Below are 22,501 nucleotides of genomic sequence, written 5' to 3' on the forward strand. Positions count from 1 at the left end.
TGGGGTTCTTATATGTATTTAATTTTTATGTGGAGAATAGGGACATATATAGTGTGTATATATATATACACACACCATACATATGTTATGAAATTTTATATATATACATATATATGTGTGTGTGTATATATATATATATATATATATATATATATGGAACTGGCACAATAAGAGATTCCTCATTTGGAACTATGCAGTCCTTAAACTTCAGCTTTTAGGCAAGCCAATTTAGTATGGAATATAAATTTGTGATTTTAAATATTCATTATAATTGATATTAATGAACACATAGCAATGAAAGATAAAAGTTTAGTCTTATATCATTGTACCTCTTTTGATTATAATTAGAAGCTAACTTTGAATTCATTTAAATATTTGACCAAAACAATTAGTTTCTTATTTCTTTTTAAAATGTTTAAAAATATCTTTTAGCGTCATAATTAATAAAATGAAGTCTTCACGAGTTGTTGTAGACGATTATAGTGAATGTAGGGTTTTGCCACTGACCCCACTTTTTGGGAGTTTTGCCTGTGAGACAGCTCTGTGCCTCTCTCGTGGAACTGCCCTCAGTTGAGGAGAGCTGACTTGACCCAGGTCACACAAGCTGGTAGGGGTTGGGAGTAAGGCAAGGGCTGACATCCATTGACTAGTCCATGTGGAGGAACAAAGGCCCACTCACCCCTATATCTCAAGGTGGGGCAACTCTACAGGGCCATTTGAGCTCCAGAGCTCTCTATGTGGTCATCCTTTGTCATACCTGCCCTGAAGCTCAATTTCTCCATCTGCCCAATCCTACGGCCTGCGTTCCTCCACAGGTACCATTCCTAAGAGTACTGTTCACTACGTTTCCTGCATGCATGTCCCCATCTCAGAGTCTATTTCATAGAGAATCCGTATAAGACAAAGAGCAAATCTCTTTAGATATGCTCTGAGAGGAAAGTTTAATATACAGCATTTTAATAAACTTCACCGGGAATTTTTTATAACAGTTCTAATTCAACAAAATTTATTAAACATCTATGATGTTCTAGGCATTGTGCTAAGCACGAAAGATATAAAGTTAAGCAAAACTGAGTTAATCAAAATTGATTTCAAAGAACTTGCTGGCATGAAATACAGACGTTACAACAAGTGAACATAATTCAATTGAGACAAGCCCTATATGAAGAGAATGGACACACTGCTCATGGGGAGACCCATGAGACAGGAATGACTTCACTCAGGACATGTGAAACAAATTCTTCAAAAAGCTCAAGCCTCTTGAATCATTCTTTCTTCTCTCTCTCTCTCACATCTCACAGCCAATCTTTCAACAAAAGCTATTACCTCCGCCCTTAAATATACAATAGTCCCCCCTTGTCTGCTGTTTTGCTTTCGGCGGTTTCAGTCAGCCACAGTCAACTACAGTCCAGGAGCAGATGAGCCTCCTTCCGACTTAGCATCAGAAGGCCACCAGTGGGCTGACGTTATGTCACAATGCCCTTGTCATTCACCTCATCACACAGGCATTTTATCACCTCACATCAGCAGGAGAAGAAGGGCGAGTCCAGCACAGTAAGATCTTTTGAGAGAGAGATCACATGCACTAACATTTATTACAGTATATTGTTATCATTGTTCTATTTTATCATTACCGTTATTAATCTCTTACTGTGCCTAATTTAGAAATTAAACTTTATCATAGGTATCTACAGAAAAAACATTGCATACATAGGGGTTGGTACTATCTGCGGTTTCAGGCATGCACTGGGGGTCTTGGAATGTATCCCCCTGCAGATGAGGGGAACTGCTGTATCCAGGAGCCAGGCTGCACCCCCTTCACTGCTTCTAATCTATGCAGGTCTAACATCTCTCACAGACACAGCCTCATAACTGGGCTTTGTGCTTCTACCTCAACACAAGTCGTGATTCTGCTAACACGGAAGTCAGATCATGAATTGCTCTGCTGAAAACATTCCAGAGTTCTCTTCTCAAACTAAGAACCAAAGCCGTTACACCTACAGTGTCCCGGGCCATCTGCCTACGAAGGCCAGCACATGCCTGCCTAGGAGTCTTGGTATCTGTGGTACTCACTGCTCCCTCTGCCTGAGTCCCCCTGCCCCTCCTTCAGATTTCTCCAACTGTCAACATCTTCCAGAAGAATTCCCTGACCACCCACCCCCAGCACAACATACCCTCTTTTTCTGCTTTACTTCTCTTCATTGCGCTTACCATCTGCTCTGGTCGTGATTATTATTTATTTTATTTCAAGTTTGCCCTTGCCCACCTGAACATAAACTCCATGAAGGCAAGGATCTTGACCTGGTTTGTTTTTGGCTCCATACCCAATTCCTACAAATGCCCCAAGAACAGAGTAAATGCTACTAAATATGGTTAAATAAATGAATGTTTACAAATAACGAAGAGACATAAGAGAAGGGTGAAACCTTTCAGTGTGAACAGTAGCTGGAAAGCACGGACATCAAAGTATTGCTAATCTAGTGTGATGAAAATGGAAACATTCTCTGTGGTTGGAGCTGGAAACACAGGTGAATATGTAAACCATGAAACACGGTTGTCACGGGCTGAACTGTTCACACGTTGAAGTCCTCGCCATCAGGACCTCCGAATGTGACTTTATTTGGAGACAGGGCCTTTAAAGAGGTGGCGAAGTTAAAATGAGGCCTTTAGGGTGGTTTTAATCCAATGTGACTGGTGTGTCTTTACAGGAAGAGAAATTTGGGTCTGCACAGTTACAGAGGGAAGAAAGTGCAAAGGCGTGGAGAAATCAACCATCTACAGGCCCAGGAGAGAGGCTCTCAAAGGCGCCAACACTGTTGGGCCTTGACCTCAGGCTTGCCGTTTCCAGAACTGAGCAAAGAGATTTCTGCTGCTTAAGCCACCCGGTCTGTGGTACTTTGTATGCCAGCTCTAATGGACTCGTATGATGGCATATGGCACCGTAAGGGATCTTTATCTCACAGGCCACTGTAACTTTTTAGCCAGGGCAGGAGGCGATCTGTGCGGAGATCGGAGTTTCAGGAAGACTGCATTTGCGGTGATACGGAAGGCGGACTAAAAGGGAAACAACGGGAGCCCTGGGGACTAACTGGGACATGTTTGTCATGGCTGTGACCTAGATCAAGTAGGAGGGAAGGGAAGAGGCGAGTAGGGAATTGGGAGAGGCCTCAGAGCCCAGACGGTTGGGACCCAGTGACGCGTGATAGGTGGGTGATGTTGACATCCATTACTAACAATTTAATAAAATGCAGGCATACAAAAGAGTTCAAATGACATAATTCACATGGATTTCAGCAGTTTCAGACTTGCGAAAATATCTCAATATGGGACCTTACGGAAGATGAAAGCAGCATTCATGCTGTTCCAGATGTGAATAGCACTCATTGAGAAAAGGGGCCTGCCGAAAGAGCTGCAGGCTACATCTCTATCTTAGGCATAATACGCATTAGCATATTTAAAAATTTGAGAATTTTGCAATGAATAAACCTACTTAACTTTGTCCAAAAAAAAATAATTTCCCACATTTATTTGATTATGGAACCTTTTTTTGTGAGGCACTTCTTAACCTCTCCCTAAACATGAATGCTCCAGAATTTAGTACAGTTTGGAAAACAGAGGTGTATTTTGATGCACTCGAATGGCTCCGAAAAATAGATAAGCTTTGTATGGGTAATTCCTATTTCCAATAGTAAAACTAACCAATGTTGTTCTAACACACTGGAAGAATAAACTCATTAAAGGAATATATAGCTGGTTTTCCTGTAGCCTAATTCTTACCAGATTAAAAAAAAGAAAATTCAGGATCTTTTTAAAAATATCACGAATTCTTTCACATCCCAAAAGAGCAACTGTCCATGTCTTTTTTTTTTTTTTAAGATTTTTATTTATTTATTTGGGAGCGAGAGCGAGAGCGAGAGAATGAGAGAAAGAACACGAGAGGGGTAAGGTCAGAGGGAGAAGCCAAAGGCAGTCGCTTAACCAACTGAGCCACCCAGGCGCCCCATGAGAAACTGTCCATGTCTTGAAACAAAAAACGATATTCTGGTGACTTAAGAGGAGCGTGTAGCTCAAATGCAGAAATCTGGGAGTTCTGACCAGGGTTCTTTGAATCTAGAGCCTGTGACGGCCTACATTTCCCCACATTCCACTAGGTTCTGAAGCCCAGGGTGTCCATGCACAGAGACTCACATGCGATGCGCACGTAGGCCTTCCTGCTCTTTGTGGTGCCCGCTGAGCTCCAGGCCACACACTGGCACCAGTAATCTTCGGGCCCAAAGAGTTCTTCGACTTGCTGGCGCGAAATCTCAATGCTCACTTCCCGGACAATGAGACCTGCCAAGAGAAACGGAGATTGAAGTCAGGAGAAGGCTTGTACTAGCAGACTACGAAACATCATACCATGTATTTCCCCACAGTGATCCATCTTGATGCCATTGATCACCATCCCAGATATTGCCTCTCTCCACCTGTGATCTTCCTCTGGCTCCCATTATTTGTCTCCCAACTTTTTCATTTTCTTATTTGCTATTTCAGATCTTCTGCTTTCATCAGAAGATGAAAGTGGAGTAGATCTATTACGGCACAAAATTACACTTTTTCCCAAAGCGTCCGACAAATATTCACCCTCCGCTGAGTTAGCTTGCTCGGTATATTCAAACATGAACATGAGTTTCACATCTTCTAAGGATCGTACCCCCACTATACAGGTCATGGGTAAGACATCCGTGTGCTACACATAACCTCACAATGATTAAATCTTCCTAACTCCTCACATGAAATGACAGAGAATAACCTAAAACTATAATCACAAGTATATAAATCATAAATATATATTGGTTTATGTATATAAATATATATCAATTTTATTATAGTATCATCTGGTACCATACAGCTATATACAGTTTTACAACACTTTACATAGTTTTACAATAATTGAATCCTCCTAACTCTTCACAAGGAATGAGAATGATCTAAAACTATAATCATGAGTACATAAATCATAAATATATACATGTCATATATCAGGTTTTATTATAATATGACCTAGTACTTTATAAATATGTGGTGATCATCTAAAACTAAGTTATTTTTATAGCTGTTTTTTAGTTATTAAAGCGCACTGCTTTCTTTAAAAAAAAAAATACTAGTCTTAGTTAACAAATCCTTGCTATTCTATCCAAAGAATGTATGACTTTAAAGTTTTCATGCATAATACTTTTTATGCATAATATTTTGAAAGCCCAAATGTTTCTCTATAATGTAACCAAAATCCTGTTAAAGTAGCTTCCAGCTAAAATGCTCAAATATTTGGATTTTATTTTACAGCATTATGTAATCCTGCATAACACAAATTGAACTAAGAATCTGGGATTATCATTTTAAGAGTATTTATCTTGATATATCAAAATCTATTTCAGAGAGTCATTCTGCAAAATGCCTCTTTGCACTGAGCAAGAAGGATCATCTGAACGATGTATGTGGGCAACTGCCAATTTTCCTGCACACTCTATCAGAATGAAGTGCTTATTGAGAGAACTAACAGGGAGACCCTTAGGGTTAAGTATAAGCACAGTAAGAAAGATGAAATATATTGCTTTGTACTTTTTATTCATGTATTCATTCATTCATTCATTGAACAAATATTTATTTCATATCAGTTATGGAAAAGATATTGCCCTAGGGACTTGTGAATCTCTGATGAGTAGGATAGTCATTACCCTCAATGAACTTATATAATTGTGAAGGGGGTACATATTAACTAGAGATTATACAATTTATTTTCTTGATTACAATTGTGTTCAATGCTACAAAGGAGAAGTATAGAGAAAATGAGAGTGAATAACAAGTAAACCCAACTTAGTATGAAGGATTCAACATGAGTTAAGTTGGTTAAATTATATAGGGAGAGGGACAGAACATATGGGAAGAAGCAGGAAAGAGAATGAGGAGATTGGGAACCCGGAAGACAGCTGAGCACCAAACACAGAGATAGTGGCATCAGATGAAGCTAGAGACAAGAAAACAATCAGTCAATACACAGTCCTGTAGACCAGTGGTTCTCAAAGTGTGGCCTCAGAGCAGTTTCATCAGCATCACGTGGGAACTCGCTGGAAGTGAAAACTCTTGAGTCCCACTCCAGACTCAAATTGAATAAGAAACTTTGAGAGTTGGGACCAGCGATTTGTGGTTTAACTCGCACTCAAAGAATTTAGATGCTTGCTATGGTTTGAGAATCTGTTGCACACCATGTTTAGGATTTGGAATTTCTTTCTGAAGGTCATGGATGTCATTAAAGTGTTTTAAGCAAGTAGATGGCATCATCAGATGAGAATTAATATATATGTATATATATGTGTATATATGTATGTATGTGTATATGTGTATATATATGTGTGTGTGTATATACACATATATGTGTGTGATATGTGTAAGATATAGAGCTTAGTTCCTAGAAGGTATGATTTCTTAAACTCTTTGACTATGACTTCTTGGTATAGGTGACATGAAGGTGTCATCTAAAGACACTAAAAAAGAGTATTCCAGAACTTACCCTAAAACCTAGAACATGCTCAAATGGGTAAAAGCCCTCAGGGAAATTAATGAACACCCAATAGAAGTAGATGCTGTCCCACTGGGGAAACAAGCAATATTTTCTTTTTTTTTTTTTTTTTTTTAAGATTTTATTTATTTATTTGACAGAGAGAGACACAGCGAGAGAGGGAACACAAGCAGGGGGAGTGGGAGAGGGAGAAGCAGGCTTCCCGCCGAGCAGGGAGCCCGATGTGGGACTCGATCCCGGGACTCCGGGATCATGACCTGAGCCGAAGGCAGTTGCTCAACCAACTGAGCCACCCAGGCGCCCAACAAGCAATATTTTCTATTGAGAACTGATGGGACTTGAGTCAGAGAAACATAGATCCACTCAAGGGTCCCTGAACTGAAATGAAGCCCAGGAAAGTGGATTTTATAAGCCCAAGGCAGGGCAAGATCCTGATGGGGCCACTCTATGGTCAAAAGTTTATTAAATATATTTAAAGTGATTTTAAAGTCTTGAAAATTAGCAAGGCTTTTATGCTTATACAGTGACCATTTAAAAATAATTTTCAAGGGCTGCCTGGGTGGCTCAGTTGGTTAAGTGTCTGCCTTCAGCTCAGGTCATGATCCTGGATTCCTGGGATCCAGCCCCATGTCGGGCTCCCTGCTTAGCGGGGAGTCTGCTTCTCCCTCTCCCTCTGCCCTTCCCCCGACTCATGCTCTCTCTCTCTCTCTCAAATAAATAAATAAAATCTTTAAAAAAAAATAAAAATAATTTTAAGTCACTGGCGCATCTAAATCCCTCACCCCTCTATGAAAAGATTAGTGTATTATTTTAGTCAACGTCCAAATAATAAGACAATCTCCACAGCAGAAATCCCAACTTATTAACAAAAAACACTACCTCCTTTCCACTTTCCTAATCCCTGCTTTGGTCCTCTGACTTTCCTGTCCTACTGTAATGGTTCTCATTTTCTGATATCTAGACGTTCACAGAAAGATGGAGCACAGTTTTCCCCCTCGACTCCCACCTTTCTTTTTATTCCACTCTCCGGTATTTCATACTTTTGCCTGTTTTACTTGTTTATACCTCCTCTCTTCATGCAGAAATTCAGTTACTGGAAACAAAACTCTTCCTTCAAAAGTTGTTGCAATAAATTTATAGTCACCAAAGGGCTGATAAACCTGCAGTGTGTATTTCCTCAGAACTATAATGGCTTTTTCCAAAATGCAGGGCAGCAACAAATGGGCTCAAGATATTAAAACCACACACAAATATTTTGTGTCCCAAGATGATAACTTCAGGTTCCATTCCTCATCCCCCGCCTGCCCCTCCCCACCTTTTTACTTAAAGCAATTACAGGAAACCTAATTAAATGCTAGGGTAGCTTCACTAGAGCCACTGTATCCTTCAGCCCAAATAGGCTCATGGATGTTTCTACTGACCACAAATCTGAGGCTTTTTCAGAAGCCACAGACAGACCCTCCTGCTACAGGGTTTATTCATAGTATGAATGTTCTGAATTGTGCGGCTCAGGCTCTCTGTGGGTGCAGGAGTCAAGCACACACCGATTTTTGTCTTTAGCTTCATAGATGCCCCATTTAGGAGGAGATGGATTGATTAGTTGGCTTACAGTTGTCGTGCCACAGGCCCTAAGTTTACATTCCAACTTTTGGTCAACAACACTAGAACAAGAAAGAACTGAAGCAGGAAGTCTCTCAACACTTAAAGCTTAGAATGCCCTACAATCAGCTGCGTTAGTCAAGCTCTGAGATACTTTGTTATATACCATCTATTCATTACCCTAGGTAAGTTCATTACCTGTGACACTCTGCTCATCAAACCAGAGGCTAGTGGTTTGGGTAAAAGTAGGTAATATCCTTCCTCTTTGAAAGTAAAATTTTAAATCTGCTTGAAGTCCTGTGATGGAAAAAGCAAGCTGCCTTGAAATTTGTAATGCCATCAGCATTACTTCCAAGGCGGGCTGCTTTGAAGAGCATTTGGGAACTTGAAATTGGTTTCAGGTTACTTAAGGGTGGGGGAAAGTGCTTCGTTCTACAGATTTACTCAAATACAAATGTGTATTTTCCATCACGTCTGATAAGATCAAAGATTTTCCATCAGCATTCTTCCTTTAATAGAGGCATCTCCAGGACGCATGCTGTTTGAAGTTTGCAGTGATCTGCTTTTATAATAGGATTCATTGTGGTTTGGGAGCCAGAGTGCAGGCAAGTAATTAGCATGCTATATCAAGAAGTCTTATAATGAATATGAATATGCACTTGCTAATAGGGAGTTTCAAATGATTTTAGAAATCCAGATGCAAATGCAACCCTCTGATTGGATCTTTGTAAGGCTATACATGCATATGGCAATAATATCTGTTAAAATGACATTTATTCCTTATCTTGAGCAAAATTTTAATTTTATAGTAGTGTTCAGGCACCACAAATAGTGTTTTCCTAGAGGTTATTATAAAACGATCACAAATACATGATGCATACTGTTGAATAATTATTTAAAGCAGTATCTACATTCCCTGAGAAATATAATCTGTAGTACCATCAACAAACATTAAGGGTCCACTAATGTCAAAAATTACGTTAAGTTCCAGAAATGTAAAGATGGACAAAATATCGCCTCCAGCATTGTGATCATTTATCTCGTTTATTAGGTGATCGTGCATCATCTCAGAAGATTTTTTAACATGTGGTCATCAAATCCTCGCCTTCTGATACCCCACGTACGTTTCACTAAACAGCATCCTAAGCCCACATTAGACGTAGGTGTTATGTATGCCTAAGTTGTACTTCTTAACGACTGTATCTTTCATAAGGCAAAGGGAAGGTTTGAGACATCATGTTGTGTAGACCTACCAATTCGGCTCCCTCCAACACTCGCCCTATTGGGAGACGATCTGCAGAGGTCACTCGACCAAATCTCATTATAGTATATTCACAGGACAGAGGTTGGTGGGCAATGTATGAAGCTGCAGGTAGGGATGATCTGGGATATATCACAATACTTTATTGAATTAGCTGGTCTCTTTTTCATGCTTTCTTCCAGAGCTTAATCTTATTAGTTTTCATTAATATGATCTAAAATATGCTACATATCAGTTCTAGATGTCTTAATATAAATTAAATCACGCAAAATAGCAGCATTATTTAAAAGGATGTCATGCCAAAAAAATAAAAAATAAAAAAAACCCTGACAATTATTTCAGCTCCTCACTAAAATAATGGTTTTACGTTACATGAAGTCATCTGACAATCTTTAAACTACATCAGGAAAAGAAGACATTGTAATCACATAATTTACCAACTTCTCTCTGAAATGCTTTCCTTGGATTTTTAATATAATATTTAAAATATAAACAGGCCATCTAATTAAGTAAAATTACTTGTATAACTGAAAATTACAATTTACTGGTATATTAGATTTATTATAATTTTGTTAATTACATTTTTTATCTTTGTGGTCAAGATGAATTTACCTAAAAGTCAAAGAATAACACGGCTGGGACTGACTGGCTCAAGGGAGTTGCTTGGAAACATTTCATACCTGGGTCATTGACCTGATTTCCTTTTTTACATGATAATTTCTAGTTACTTGGTTCCGTTTGGCATTCCGTGTCCAATGAGGATCTGTGTTTTGTTTTGCTATGTTTTTGTTTTGTCTAGAGCTGAGAAGAAAATATTTATTGGATTGTATATCTGGAGTGGGGAGACTTAAGAGTGCTTTTAGAAAGCTATATGATAACCACAGATAAAGGCAGTTTTTCCCCCTTAAAACTTGAAATGTTAATTGCAAAATGATATTAAAATAGTTATGATACTCTGACAACAGTAATACTGCTTTCCCTTTCCTTTGCAGAAGTGTCAGGTTTTAGACGTTACAGGAGAAACCAGTCCTCCTATTTTTGATTTGACTTTCCAACCATCACCAAACTTAGAGCTGCAAGTATTAATGATAATCGGAGTAGAAGGTATGCAAAAGACTCTTTCTTACACAGAGAGTGGTAATGAGTTAGTGGATTAATTCTACCAGTTGTGGCCCATCATTTAATTCCCATTCTAAACTTTGGTGATGAAAAACCTGTTGAATGTCTGTTCCACGAAGTCTTTCTGAGACCAAAATGGGAGCTAAAATCTTTTTGTATTTAACTTCTGTCTTGTGTGTCAATGTTCTTTGGAATATAAAGAAGTGACTTTGTAAAAATGTGATGGTAATGTAATTTGGAAGGTCACAAAGCACATTCCATTGACATAGCAAATACATTTCTCATCTAAATATTTTTCATAAAACATCAAACTTATTACATACATATTTGAAGATATATTCTAACATTTTTCTTTAAAGTATAATTCTTTTTTTATTATGTTATGTTAATCACCATAATTACATCATTAGTTTTTGATGTAGTGATCCATGATTTATTGTTTGTGCATAACACCCAGTGCTCCATGCAGAACGTGCCCTCTTTAATACCCATCACCGGGCTAACCCATCCCTCCACCCCCCTCCCCTCTAGAACCCTCAGTTTGTTTCTCAGAGTCCATAGTCTCTCATGGTTCTTAATTCTTAATATTATCTAAATCATAACTACATGCATTACTTTCTGTTTTTATTTCATGCAATACATTGGTAATTTCAATAGAAGTAATTTTAACAAAATTAAAAAAAAAATCCTGTCCATAAGGGTGGGGGGAATATTCTATTCTTGGAGGTCGACTTAACCATGAACTTGTGAATTACAGACCTTATTATTGCTCTACCCTTATTATTACTCTACCCTTATGATTACCAGTCACTCATCTAAAAGGTATTTAGAGAGACTCAGCCATGTGCCATGTGCCATGTGCCATGCACTGTTCTGTGGGCTGGGTACACAGTGGTAAAGAATTGTCTTTCACAATTCATGGTGGAGATAGTTCTTGAGCACTTATTTCGACACACCCAGATGAGAAAGACATGGCTAGTTCCAAGGTAGCCATGGAGATGGACTGCTTATGGATCCTTCCTTTAGAAGTTTACCATCTAACACTAAACACACTAAACACACTAAACAAATAGGAGTTTACTGAGTAAAGTGACTCTGTCATATGCATTGTGTATGCATCAATACAGTAACTGGCACATGTATTTGTTCAGTTAATGTATGTTAAATGAATGAATGGTTTATACATATAGCTATCATACCAAGTAGTGTACATTTCAGATATAAGTAAATTGAACTGTAACTCAGAAGAGTAAAAGTAACTAGAATTGATTGAGCATCTACTATGTCTCAGTTCATCTGCATAATAATCCTTGGGAATGGGTATTTTTATATCTATAATCTATAATGTAGGTAAACAGCAGAGGTCAGAATTTAAACAATTTTTCATGCAGCCAATGATTAGCGAAATCAGGATTTAGAGCCATATTATCTGAATCCAATGTTCCTGTTCCTTTCACTATACCAGTATTCTTCAAACTGTGTCTCAAAAAACTGTTCTTGGGGCACGTGGGTGGCTCAGTCAGATAAGAGTCTGCCTTCGGCTCAGGTCATGATCCCGGGGTCTAGGGATTGAGCCCCGAGTCTGGCTCCCTGCTCTGTGAGGAGGCTGCTTCTCCCTCTCCTTCTGCTCCTCCCACCCCTCTCATGCTCCATGCTCTCTCTCTCTCTGTCAAATAAATAAATATTTTTTTTAAAAAGGTGTTCTTTGGTCAAGTAAGTTTGGGGATTTCTGTTTAATACACCTTCCTCTTAGAAACTCAGAATGCTAATCAGTGTATTGAAGGCTTTGGTCAGAAGTTCTGCCATAAAAAAGTATGTTTAATTTGGATGGCCACTATTTCCCCCAAATTTATTAACCCATATAACCCTACAGTCAACATAAAGACAGAGCCCCATCTGATTAAGTCTTTCAATGTGATTTTGTTTAGCATTTTCCATCTGTTGGTTTATTGAATAAAAGTAATCTACTGTTTGGAAAATTCTGAAAACCCCATGAAGAAAGCTATCGTGAAACAGCTTCAGTGGAGAGATCAGGGTAAACCTGGGGAAATGGAATATTTGAGTTTGATGCCGAAGCATGGTTTGGGTTTAAAGACTTAGAGCGGAATCAAAGACACTTCAGGAGGATAGAATAGCACAAAGCCAAAGGGCAGAGATGAAAAAGCATGGAGCACTACAGGGGAGAATAGTTTACATGAATGGAGTAGAGAAAAAGACCATGGAATTAGATAGAAGAGAGACTCATAGAGAGCCTCGAATGGCAGCTGGAGAAGTTTGTTCTGTGGAGTGGGGACCCTGTAAAAATGGTAAATTGGTGAAATGATGTTTTTTTCAATGACAGATGCTTTAGGAAAATTAATCTTTCTCAACTAGTAAATAAGACTAATCTGATTTCTTTTAATGGAATTTTAATCATTTTAATTTTAATCATTATTACAAAAGCTGTTCTCAGATCTGTGATCTTACATCAAGTCATTAACCTTAAGAGCAATATTCTTGGTGAACCTCTGAAAACACTGTGGAAACCAGAACATATACCCAAAATAATAATTACTCATCCTGCTGGGCTTTCATCTTGTACCTATCTCATATGATTTAGAAACAAACAAGAGCAATCACCTCTGGAGAGACTGCCACTTCTTTTTTATTTTATTTTATTTTATTTTATTTATTTATTTGACAGAGAAACACAGCGAGAGAGGGAACACAAGCAGGGGGAGGGGGAGAGGGAGAAACAGGCTTCCCGCTGAGCAGGGAGCCCGATGCGGGGCTCGATCCCAGGACCTGGAATCATGACCTGAGCCGAAGGCAGACACTTAACGAGTGAGCCACCCAGGCGCCCCAAGAGACTGCCACTTCTAACAGTTCTTATGCAGTATACTGGGGACAGCTACTTGCTTGTCTTAAAAGCAATATATTTCATATTCTTAAGGAAACTTTTAAACCAAACTAGAAAGGCTCATTTAAAAAAAAATTCAACTTATCCAGGGCAATTATTGTTACAACTGGGAGATTAGACAAATATCCACGTAATACACAACAACCTACTGATTTCCTTAGATAAGAAAATAAATTCTTGTCCTGTATTTACTGACTTTTGGAAAGTCCTAAATTCACCAAGTCTTGGTTTCTCAAGTTACAAAATAAAGATAAGAACTTTTTTGTCTTGTTGGCTTGTGAGGAAAGAAATGGAATAATAGTTCCAAAGGTACTTGAAATCTATTAAATTAAAATATGTATACTGTATAATAATAACAGTTATTTTGAGAATACAACTATACACTATTCACAAAATTACCATTGGAGTTACTAACATAGATTCAGGACAGGGAAGGAGCACCATGATTGGAAATTATATTAGGCACACACCCAGATGAGAAAGACATGGCTAGTTTTGGAACTTTTCAGCAGAGTTGGGGAAAGTCAGGTCTGGGCGGGGACATCAATCATTCAGGGTAATGCAGATCTGGCTATGATACGGAGTTTGAGCAGCAGGAATGAGTTTTAGTGATTGACCTTTAAGTTTCTTGTCCTTCAGCCAATTAACCCAGGATTTTACCAATCCTCTAGGATTCTCATTATACTGAAGTGTAGATAAAGTGAAGTTACCCTGACAAGATGAGTGGAAGAGTCTACTTTTTTTGGCAACCAAAATGCTTGCACAGCTCATCTATTAGGAATTCCTTATATCCATATTCCATTATACAGGTGAGACAGGGACATTAAACAACCGAATGGAAATTTCTAAGTAGGTTAGCTCTAACTAATTTGGGGCTAAATAAGCAAATTTCCACATTTTAATGAAGATTTAAAATTGATGAGCACAATCATGTCTTCTAGGGTCTTTCTTCACTTACCAACTAGAATGTGAGCTCTATCAGGGTAGAGATTTGTGCCTGTTACATGCTGCTGCTGTGGCATTACAATGAATATTTATTGAATTAATGAAAGAATATTTTCCCTAGGACACTCTTAATACTTATTTAAAAGATATGTGGTCATATCCAAATGCATTTTAGAGGAAAGGAGCTTTTAGTCATCATGGAAGCTGTACCTCCTTCCCTAGCCAGAAAGTCACCATCAAACACAACTTTGACAAACTTTGAAACTGCTTGGCATTCACACTAAGAATGGGGTGGGGGGGGTGCTGAGTTATCATAATGTTCTTTAGATTCTTCAAAATTGTTTATAATAGCTGGATAAACACAGCTCAAGTACCAATGAAAGTATTTTTTCTTTGTCTTTTAAAGGAACTCTAATGTGCAAGAATGACCCATTAATTTACAATAAGAAGGAAAATTTAACTTGTGAAATTCCAAGTAGAAGTGAAAAATATTAGCATTTCATATTTTCAAGTCAGGAGTATGTATTTAAACTGCTGCTAAGATACCAATTTTCAATTTTAACTTTATATAGAGACTGAAAAACAACTGTTGTGTTCTGATATTTTCAAAGTATTTCAATATATTCTGAGATCCTTGCTCAAATCATTCTATTATCATTCCAAAGGGAGAGATGATTTAATAAAAACAATGAAACCAAGTATAATGCAGGTAAATTTTTTTCTTTTTTTCATACAGAGTATGTTTCTTTGCTCTTCTGTTGATTCCAAGTTACTATATTCAGTTTTTAATAAACCTAAAACTATAGGTAGAATTCCAGAAGGCAATACTGATACAAATTTGATAATAAAACCTTATTTTTAATGATCCTTGGCAATTAACAGAGGGTATAATCTTTAGGGAAAGATCTGGTTTGAATTCTGTTTTTTTCAGTGAATAGATATATTTACCTTGGTAAAATTCCTTTACCTCACTAAATGTCATTTTCCTCAACAGGACAATGGGAATTAAAATTCCTAATCCAATGGATTCTTTTAAGGATTAAATGAGATGATATATGTAAAGCTCTTTGCAGAGTAAACCCTTACTAGGAGCTAATGAACAAGATTTCAGAAGCTAGAATAGTTTATGCTATGCTGTGTCCTAAATAACTCCCCTTGTTTCAGAGGCTTTACAAAAAATACAAGTCTATTTTTCCATCAAAACAGTCTCCAGGACAGCTGTCCTACATGAACTCTCTTAGTGATCCAGCCTGCATCTGTGTTGAATCTATAGCCCCTCAACCATGGCTATTGAGCCAGGAGAAGGGAGCACAGAGGACCCACACCTGCTCTTAAGCCTTGGCTCAGCTGCGGCAACATAACTTTCACTCACAGCTCATTGGCTAGAAGTAATCACCTGGGCCTGCTGAACCATAAGGACACCAGGACTTGCAGCGCTCCCCTATGCCCAGAAAGGACAGGAGAACTGGAGGAGTATTATAAATGATAGTTGATAAAGCTACTTCAATAGGCAAAACAAGGCATTGAATTTTTAGGAAATCACAATGACACAAATATTAAGAATTACCAAGCCAAATGAAATTTAAATAAATTTGTTTTCTGTGCTATGAAAGTCTTCACTGACAGAGGGAGTGAAATGTAGACAAATTAGACTATGAGAACAAAAGGAAGAAAACCTGATTTTGGGTCCTGGCGTGGCTATTGTCATGAGTAACTTTGGGTAGGGCATTGCATTTCTCATTTTCTTAAACTTTAAATCAGTAAAAATAGATAGCCCTTTTCCAGTGTACTTCACAGGACTGCTGTGAGGTCAAAAGAAATCTTTAAGAGAAAGTACTTTTAGGGACAGACTGAGGCTCAAGGACTGCCAGCTCCTTACCTCTTTTTGGGAAGACAATCCGACCACATTTTCTAGGTTTCTTTGTCTTAGAAGTGGCCACAAATGCAATTCTGGTCAATAGAATGGGAGTGGAAGATGCTTGTACCTTTTCTTGGCCAAGCTGGTGAAGAAGATTGTGGGTCTCCTCCTCGCTGTCTTTCCCACTCTGCTGGCTGGGTGCAGAAGAGGATGAGGCCAGAGAGGATGACAGAACCACAGGATGAAAGGAGTCTGGGTCCATACCTGACCAATGGGAACAGAGCTGCCCTACAACCAAGGGCACCTTCCTGGAACTGGTATGTAAATAGATGTATCATTGTATCACTTCTGGGTTATTCTATCTTTGGTAGGGTCTGTTACTGAGGCTTAGCATAATGCACACTGAAATGATATAGACTATGAATAATATGCTTGGCACATAGTGGGTTTTTCTAAATGACTACTGGATATATGGATGACAAAAATACTTATTAATCCCACAAAGCTTTGTTGTTTTGTTTTTTTAACTATGATTCAGTGCTTAGCTTCAAATTATTAAAAACATTTTTTATTTGGCAACATCTTGTTAGATACACAGAGAATTTCTATTAATTATGAGAGTTTTCAAATATCTGAATGTATGATTTTAATATTATCCTCAAAATGCTCTAACACCTAGAGCAATTTGCTTATTATAAATGCTTAATATAAATTATATATGGTATGCTTGCAATCTTTTTCAAAGTATCACTTCCAACATAAATGTTGAACAAACAAATTGATGTGAAACACTAGGTTATAATGTTTAATTACCAGTATCATTTATTTACAGGCAATCTTATTTTGGTGTTTTCATAAGAGCTAGAAAAACTTAATCTTTAACAACAGAACAGTGGCACCTGACTCTGAATACTGTGTGTAACTTGCAACGTATTCATGTCCATTCCTACTAGCATCACAAAGAAAAAGAAGAAAAAATGATTGTTTCCTACCATAAGCTCCAATTCACTGAGAGAGATATTTATGTAACTATATAATACCACCAACTGAACAAAGAGCTTCAATCATGTTTCTTTTCATATCTCCAGGCAAAGTTTTCTTCTCCTTCCCTTCTTTTACAAATGTGTTTCCTTCAAAGGATACATACTCTACTGGATAAACAATCTCTATGAGAAAACAGGAAAGCTAGCTATTTAATATGTACAGTTCAGTGTCATGAGGTGTGGAATCGCAGTAAATAATATTTTGCGATGATACACTAATAAAGATGATGACATTTTCATGATTAACCATGTTTTTAGTAAAGGGAAATTAATGGGTAGAACTAACCCATCTGAAAGATACATACAACATGCTGACACACAAAACTGGGTTTCCGCATAAAATGTATATGTTATATAGACAGTATACATATGCACCTAAATTCGCTGTTGCGTGTTTATATGCATATCATTCATCTAGTGTTTTCTTTTTACCTACAAGTTGGAATGCATTTACTTCATACTCTATTATAAGCCCATTTAGTCACATTTCTGTCAGATCCCACTTGCATATTCAGTGTTGAATAAATCAGTGGTTAATAAACGTCCTTGAAGTAGCAGGAGGGGAAGAATGAAGCGGGGGAAATCGGAGGGGTAGACGAACCATGAGAGACGATGGACTCTGAAAAACAAACTGAGGGTTCTAGAGGGGAGGGGGGTGGGAGGATGGGTTAGCCTGGTGGTGGGTATTGAGGAGGGCACATTCTGCATGGAGCACTGGGTGTTGTGCACAAACAATGAATCATGGAACACTTCATCTAAAACTAATGATGTAATGTATGGGGATTAACATAAGAATAAAAAAAAATAAACGTCCTTGAAAATGTGTTTGGAGATAAATAATGAACTGCTATATCTGATCATAAATGTACATTTTTACTCTCAGAATCCTGAGCAAAAAGATAGCCTGACCTATTACACAAATATATGGAAAAGGAGAAATGATTATAGGGCAATCATGTCAAAGGAGCCTGGCTTATTCTTACTGAGTGGATACACTACAGACCAAAAAAAAAAAAAAAAAAAAAAATGTTATAACTTCAAAAAATTCCACTGCAAAGGAAATACCAAATGAGGATAGGGAGTCAACCTTTTCATCATAAGTGCTTTTTGTCACATCTCCATGGACTTGGGGCGTGGGCCCAGCCCCACAGCGTGCAGAGCTGCAGGACGCTCACAATGCCAGCCCGACCGTGCCGCCCCCTCGAAGGAACCGCTCCAGCTGACCACGGGCACGCTTTCAATTTACGGGAGGGCGGTCTGACAGGCAGACTGGGAGGACAGCAGAGATGGAAACACAGATCAAGTACAGATAAAAATATGTCCACCTTGAAAAACACAAACAAGACTTTTAGGTAACAATGTATGGGGAAGCATCTATTGAAAAATGAGAAGAATACAGTCACTTCGTTCTCATTTATGATTTTCACAGTCCCCTTTAGATTCCACTCCAAGCTCTCTCCATAATCCAATATCTGTACACATCCTACATCTATACTGACTTAAATAATATAGATTTATGTCCCTTGCCCATATCTTATAAATGTCAACCCATCCCTTCTCAAAGCTTCTTGCTACTCAGCAGGTTTCAAATTTGTTTTTACGTGGGTGATCCTTTAGCAATACTTTGAAGTACCTTCCCTATTCAAAGTGAAGAGGGATCCGGTGTCCTAAGAAGAGAAATAATGGTAGCTTATGGGTATTATTTCACACGTTCCTGACTATGAAATAATTCTCTCTGCTTTTAAAAAAGATAGAACACATATGCAAAAGAAAAAAAATCAAAAATAAAATTTAGAAGGAGAAAGGGACCACATAAAATCTTGCCAAAGGTTCATGTTTTACATAAAGCTGCAGTTGGGACTTTACAAAGGAAATCTCTGCACTTTTTACTTCTGGTTCAGAGGATTTACATGCTCTTTCTAATGATCTGGGCCTTCAGCACTGGGTAATGTCTCCCAGTCCCCAGCTTAGCACTCATGCAAAATTGAAGCACTTTGGAGGCAGTTTAGTAGCTGCAGATGAATCTCAATGTGCAGGAAAAGGCATAATGGCTGTTTAGCACTTGCTAGGAGAAGCTGAGGAAATCAGGGGGAAAAAATCTATTGAACTGAAGCCATCTGGGAAGCCAACTGAGAGCAACTGCATTAACAACGTGTTTACATTCCCATTGTGCTGCTAGGCCAAGCAAAAGTGTTGTGTGTGTGTGTGTGTGCGTGTGTGTGTGCGCACGTGTGCATGCACGCACACGTGCAGATGCACAGAGGGAATTATCAAGTGCAACTCTTTTGATTGTATTGGCTGTTTTCGTTTGGTTTTGGCAAATGTGCGGGGCAAAAATTTTCATGAGCAACGTGGCTATGAGAATGTCCAGGTCTCCGTGAGACAAGGAGACTGTTGGAGGGTAGGGCTTGGAAGGATGCTACCAGCCCGAGGAAAATGAGCGATAAGCAGGAGCCTCGCTGTGCAGGGCTTTTCCTGGATCTGGCCCACAGTACTACACAACAGATTGGGGGAGGCTGCAGAGAGCCAGTAAAGAACAACCAGGGAATGCTTTCGTTGCCTGTTACATTTATAGCTAACTCAGAAATACTGGCCAAATGAAGGAAAACAGCCAGGTAAATGCCGTCAGTTTTGGCTCCCATCACCCTCACTGGCTGTCTCCGTCATCACGACACATTTTTTCTTCATGGTATTTAATCAGCTATTTTTAGAGCACTGTGAGGCTCCCAGCAAAAGTGAGCGGAAGATACAGATTTCCCCTATACATTCTGCTTCCGCACAAGGAGAGCCTCCCTTACTATTAACAACCCCCGCCAGAGTGGTACATTTTGTTTTATAACTGATGAGCCTCCACTGACACATTATTATCACCCTAAATCCATAGTTTACGTTCAGGTTCGCTCTTGATATTGTACATTCAATGGATTTGGACAAATGTAACGACATATCCACCTTTATAGTGTCATGCAGAGTCGTTTCACTAACCTAAAAATTCTCTTTGCTCTACCTATTCACCCCTCTCTCCCTCTTGGCAACCACTGATCTTTTTAACATCTCCATAGTTTTGCCTTCTCCAGGATGTTATATAGCTGGAATCATACAGTAGGTAGCCTTTCAGATTGGCTTCTTTCACTTAGTAATATGCATTTAAGTTTCCTCCTTATCTTTTCATGACGTGAGAGCTCATTTCTTTAAAGCACTGAGTAATATTCCATTGTCTGGATGTATCACAGTTTACTTATCCATTCACCCACTGAAGGACATCTTGGTTGTTTCCAAATGTGGGCAATTATGAATGAAACTGCTGTAAACATCTGTGCTTTTGTGTGAGAATAAGTTTTCAACTTTTCTGGGTAAATATCAAGGAGTGTGATGGCTGTACCATGCGGTAAAAACAAACAAACAAACACACAAACAAAACTAAACATACTCTTATTGCAATTCTTGGTGAGATGTCTGTTAAGGTTTTGTGCTTTTGAACTGTTGTCCCCCCAAAACCTATACCCACATCTGAATCCCTAGCAAAGGGGAATGTTCCCTTACTTGGCTAAGAGTCTTTGCAGATGCAATTAAATTAAGGATCTTGGGATCCCGAATTACCCCAGGAGGGCCCCAATTCCATAGACACACAGAGAAGACAGACACGGAATGGAAGATGATGTGAGGAAGGAGGCAGAAATTGGAGTGATGCAACCACAAGCCCGGGAATGCAGGGCAGCCACCAGAAGTGGGAAGAGACTAGGAACAGACCTTCCTCTGCAGTGCCCAGAGGGGGCGCTGCTCTGCTGCATTTCAGACTTCCAGCCTCCTCGAAACTCTGAGAGAATAAATTTCTGTTGTTTTCAGTCCCAAAGTTTGTGATAATTTATTGTGGCAGCCCTAGGAAACTAATATAGTGACTAAGGGCATTTACTGTCTACATTCAAGGAGTGGACTCAAGAATCTGACAGAGCAAAAAGGTGAGGAAAGGCTGTCTGCCAGGCAGTGTTTTCCTGGTTTCACAAGTGCCCCATGTAATGGGTGTGGGGAGGCAGCCTTTTAGTCACTACCGTCATTTCATACAGAGGGCATCATTGTCTAGGGTCATCAAGACTGTAGTTATAAAAAGAGGCATGTCATTCATTCCCTGCCATTCCTGGAATTGCCTTGCACAGAATATTCCCCTGGGTTTTTCCAGCTAAATTTTAATTCACTCAAGCCCTAGAGTGCCCCCCCTCTTCCCTCAGGAGGCTGCTATCCCTCAGTCTGAGAAGTTTAATAGGCAGAGACAGGCGAAAGGAAATTGCAGAAAGCAGGGGCTCTCTACCGTGTAACTCTATACTACGCGACTATCAAGGGGTTTCATGAATTTATTCTCATGATGAGAGGAGAACCGGAGCAAATGGTAAAGCATACTCTTTATTCTCTCTCTTTTCCCTCATCTCTTTTGCCCCATTCAGACTGTGATCTCTTTAAGTGCATCGGTCTTAGTTGTGTCTCTCCTTACAGCAACGAGAAGTATCTGGGGCATGGTTTTTGAATAGAATGTCTGTCTCTGTCCCCCCTCTCTGCTGTGCTTCCCAGCAGTGTCTCCTCTTGCCCCACTTCAACCTGGTTGTATGTTAGCATTGCTACAGAGCTTAAAATGAGTGAACAGACAGACAAAGAGTAAGCTATGCCCTGCTCCCAATTAAATCATTCTCTCTGGGGTGGGGCCAGGACATAGGTGTTTTCAAAAATCCCCCCTGGAAATTGTCAGATGCAGCCCGGGTTGACAGCTAGCCTCCTCATCGTTCCTTGTTGCTCTTGCCTTCATGGTCTTGGAGATTTCTCCCCAAACAGATTTTTAAAATCAGGTTAAACCCTTGATGCAATTAGGAATGAGTCCAAGACCTTCCTAACATGATGTTTTTCATTACTAGATATTATATTTCCTCCGTGCTGTGCTTGCTTTTTTGCCAGACCCTGATATTTTGCTAATTGTAGCTTTCATGTTATACATGCTGATTTTATATCTCCAAACAGTGCTTTTCAGAGGAACTGAAAAGAGTGGGTATTTCAACAGGCATCCCCAAGATGGCTCTGAGAATGCCTACCTAAGGGATGACTCGAGATAGATGATATTTGGGAGAGAAGACCAAAGTGTTCATGGTGAGGAAAGCCCTCTCCCCTCATGTCTTAGCATTAGCTCCTTCATCAATTGTGGCATTTTTTAACCAAAAAATTTCTGCTGTGTCTT

The 22,501-nt window shown here is 39.0% G+C and overlaps 1 protein-coding gene across 1 annotated transcript in view; it reads right to left on the reverse strand.

The window, feature by feature from the left end:
* UNC5C (unc-5 netrin receptor C) overlaps positions 1 to 22,501 on the reverse strand; it is a 347,498-nt gene that overhangs the window by 111,363 nt on the left and 213,634 nt on the right. Inside the window, exon 3 of the mRNA XM_045880727.2 lies at positions 4,189 to 4,332. Coding sequence (XP_045736683.1) covers positions 4,189 to 4,332 — 144 coding nt within the window. The remainder of the gene's footprint in view (positions 1 to 4,188; positions 4,333 to 22,501) is intronic.

Source organism: Mirounga angustirostris, unplaced genomic scaffold (genome assembly GCF_029215605.1).
Source record: "Mirounga angustirostris isolate CCGP_5_RB_7025 unplaced genomic scaffold, mMirAng1.0.hap1 SCAF_2, whole genome shotgun sequence".
NCBI lineage: Eukaryota > Metazoa > Chordata > Mammalia > Carnivora > Phocidae > Mirounga > Mirounga angustirostris.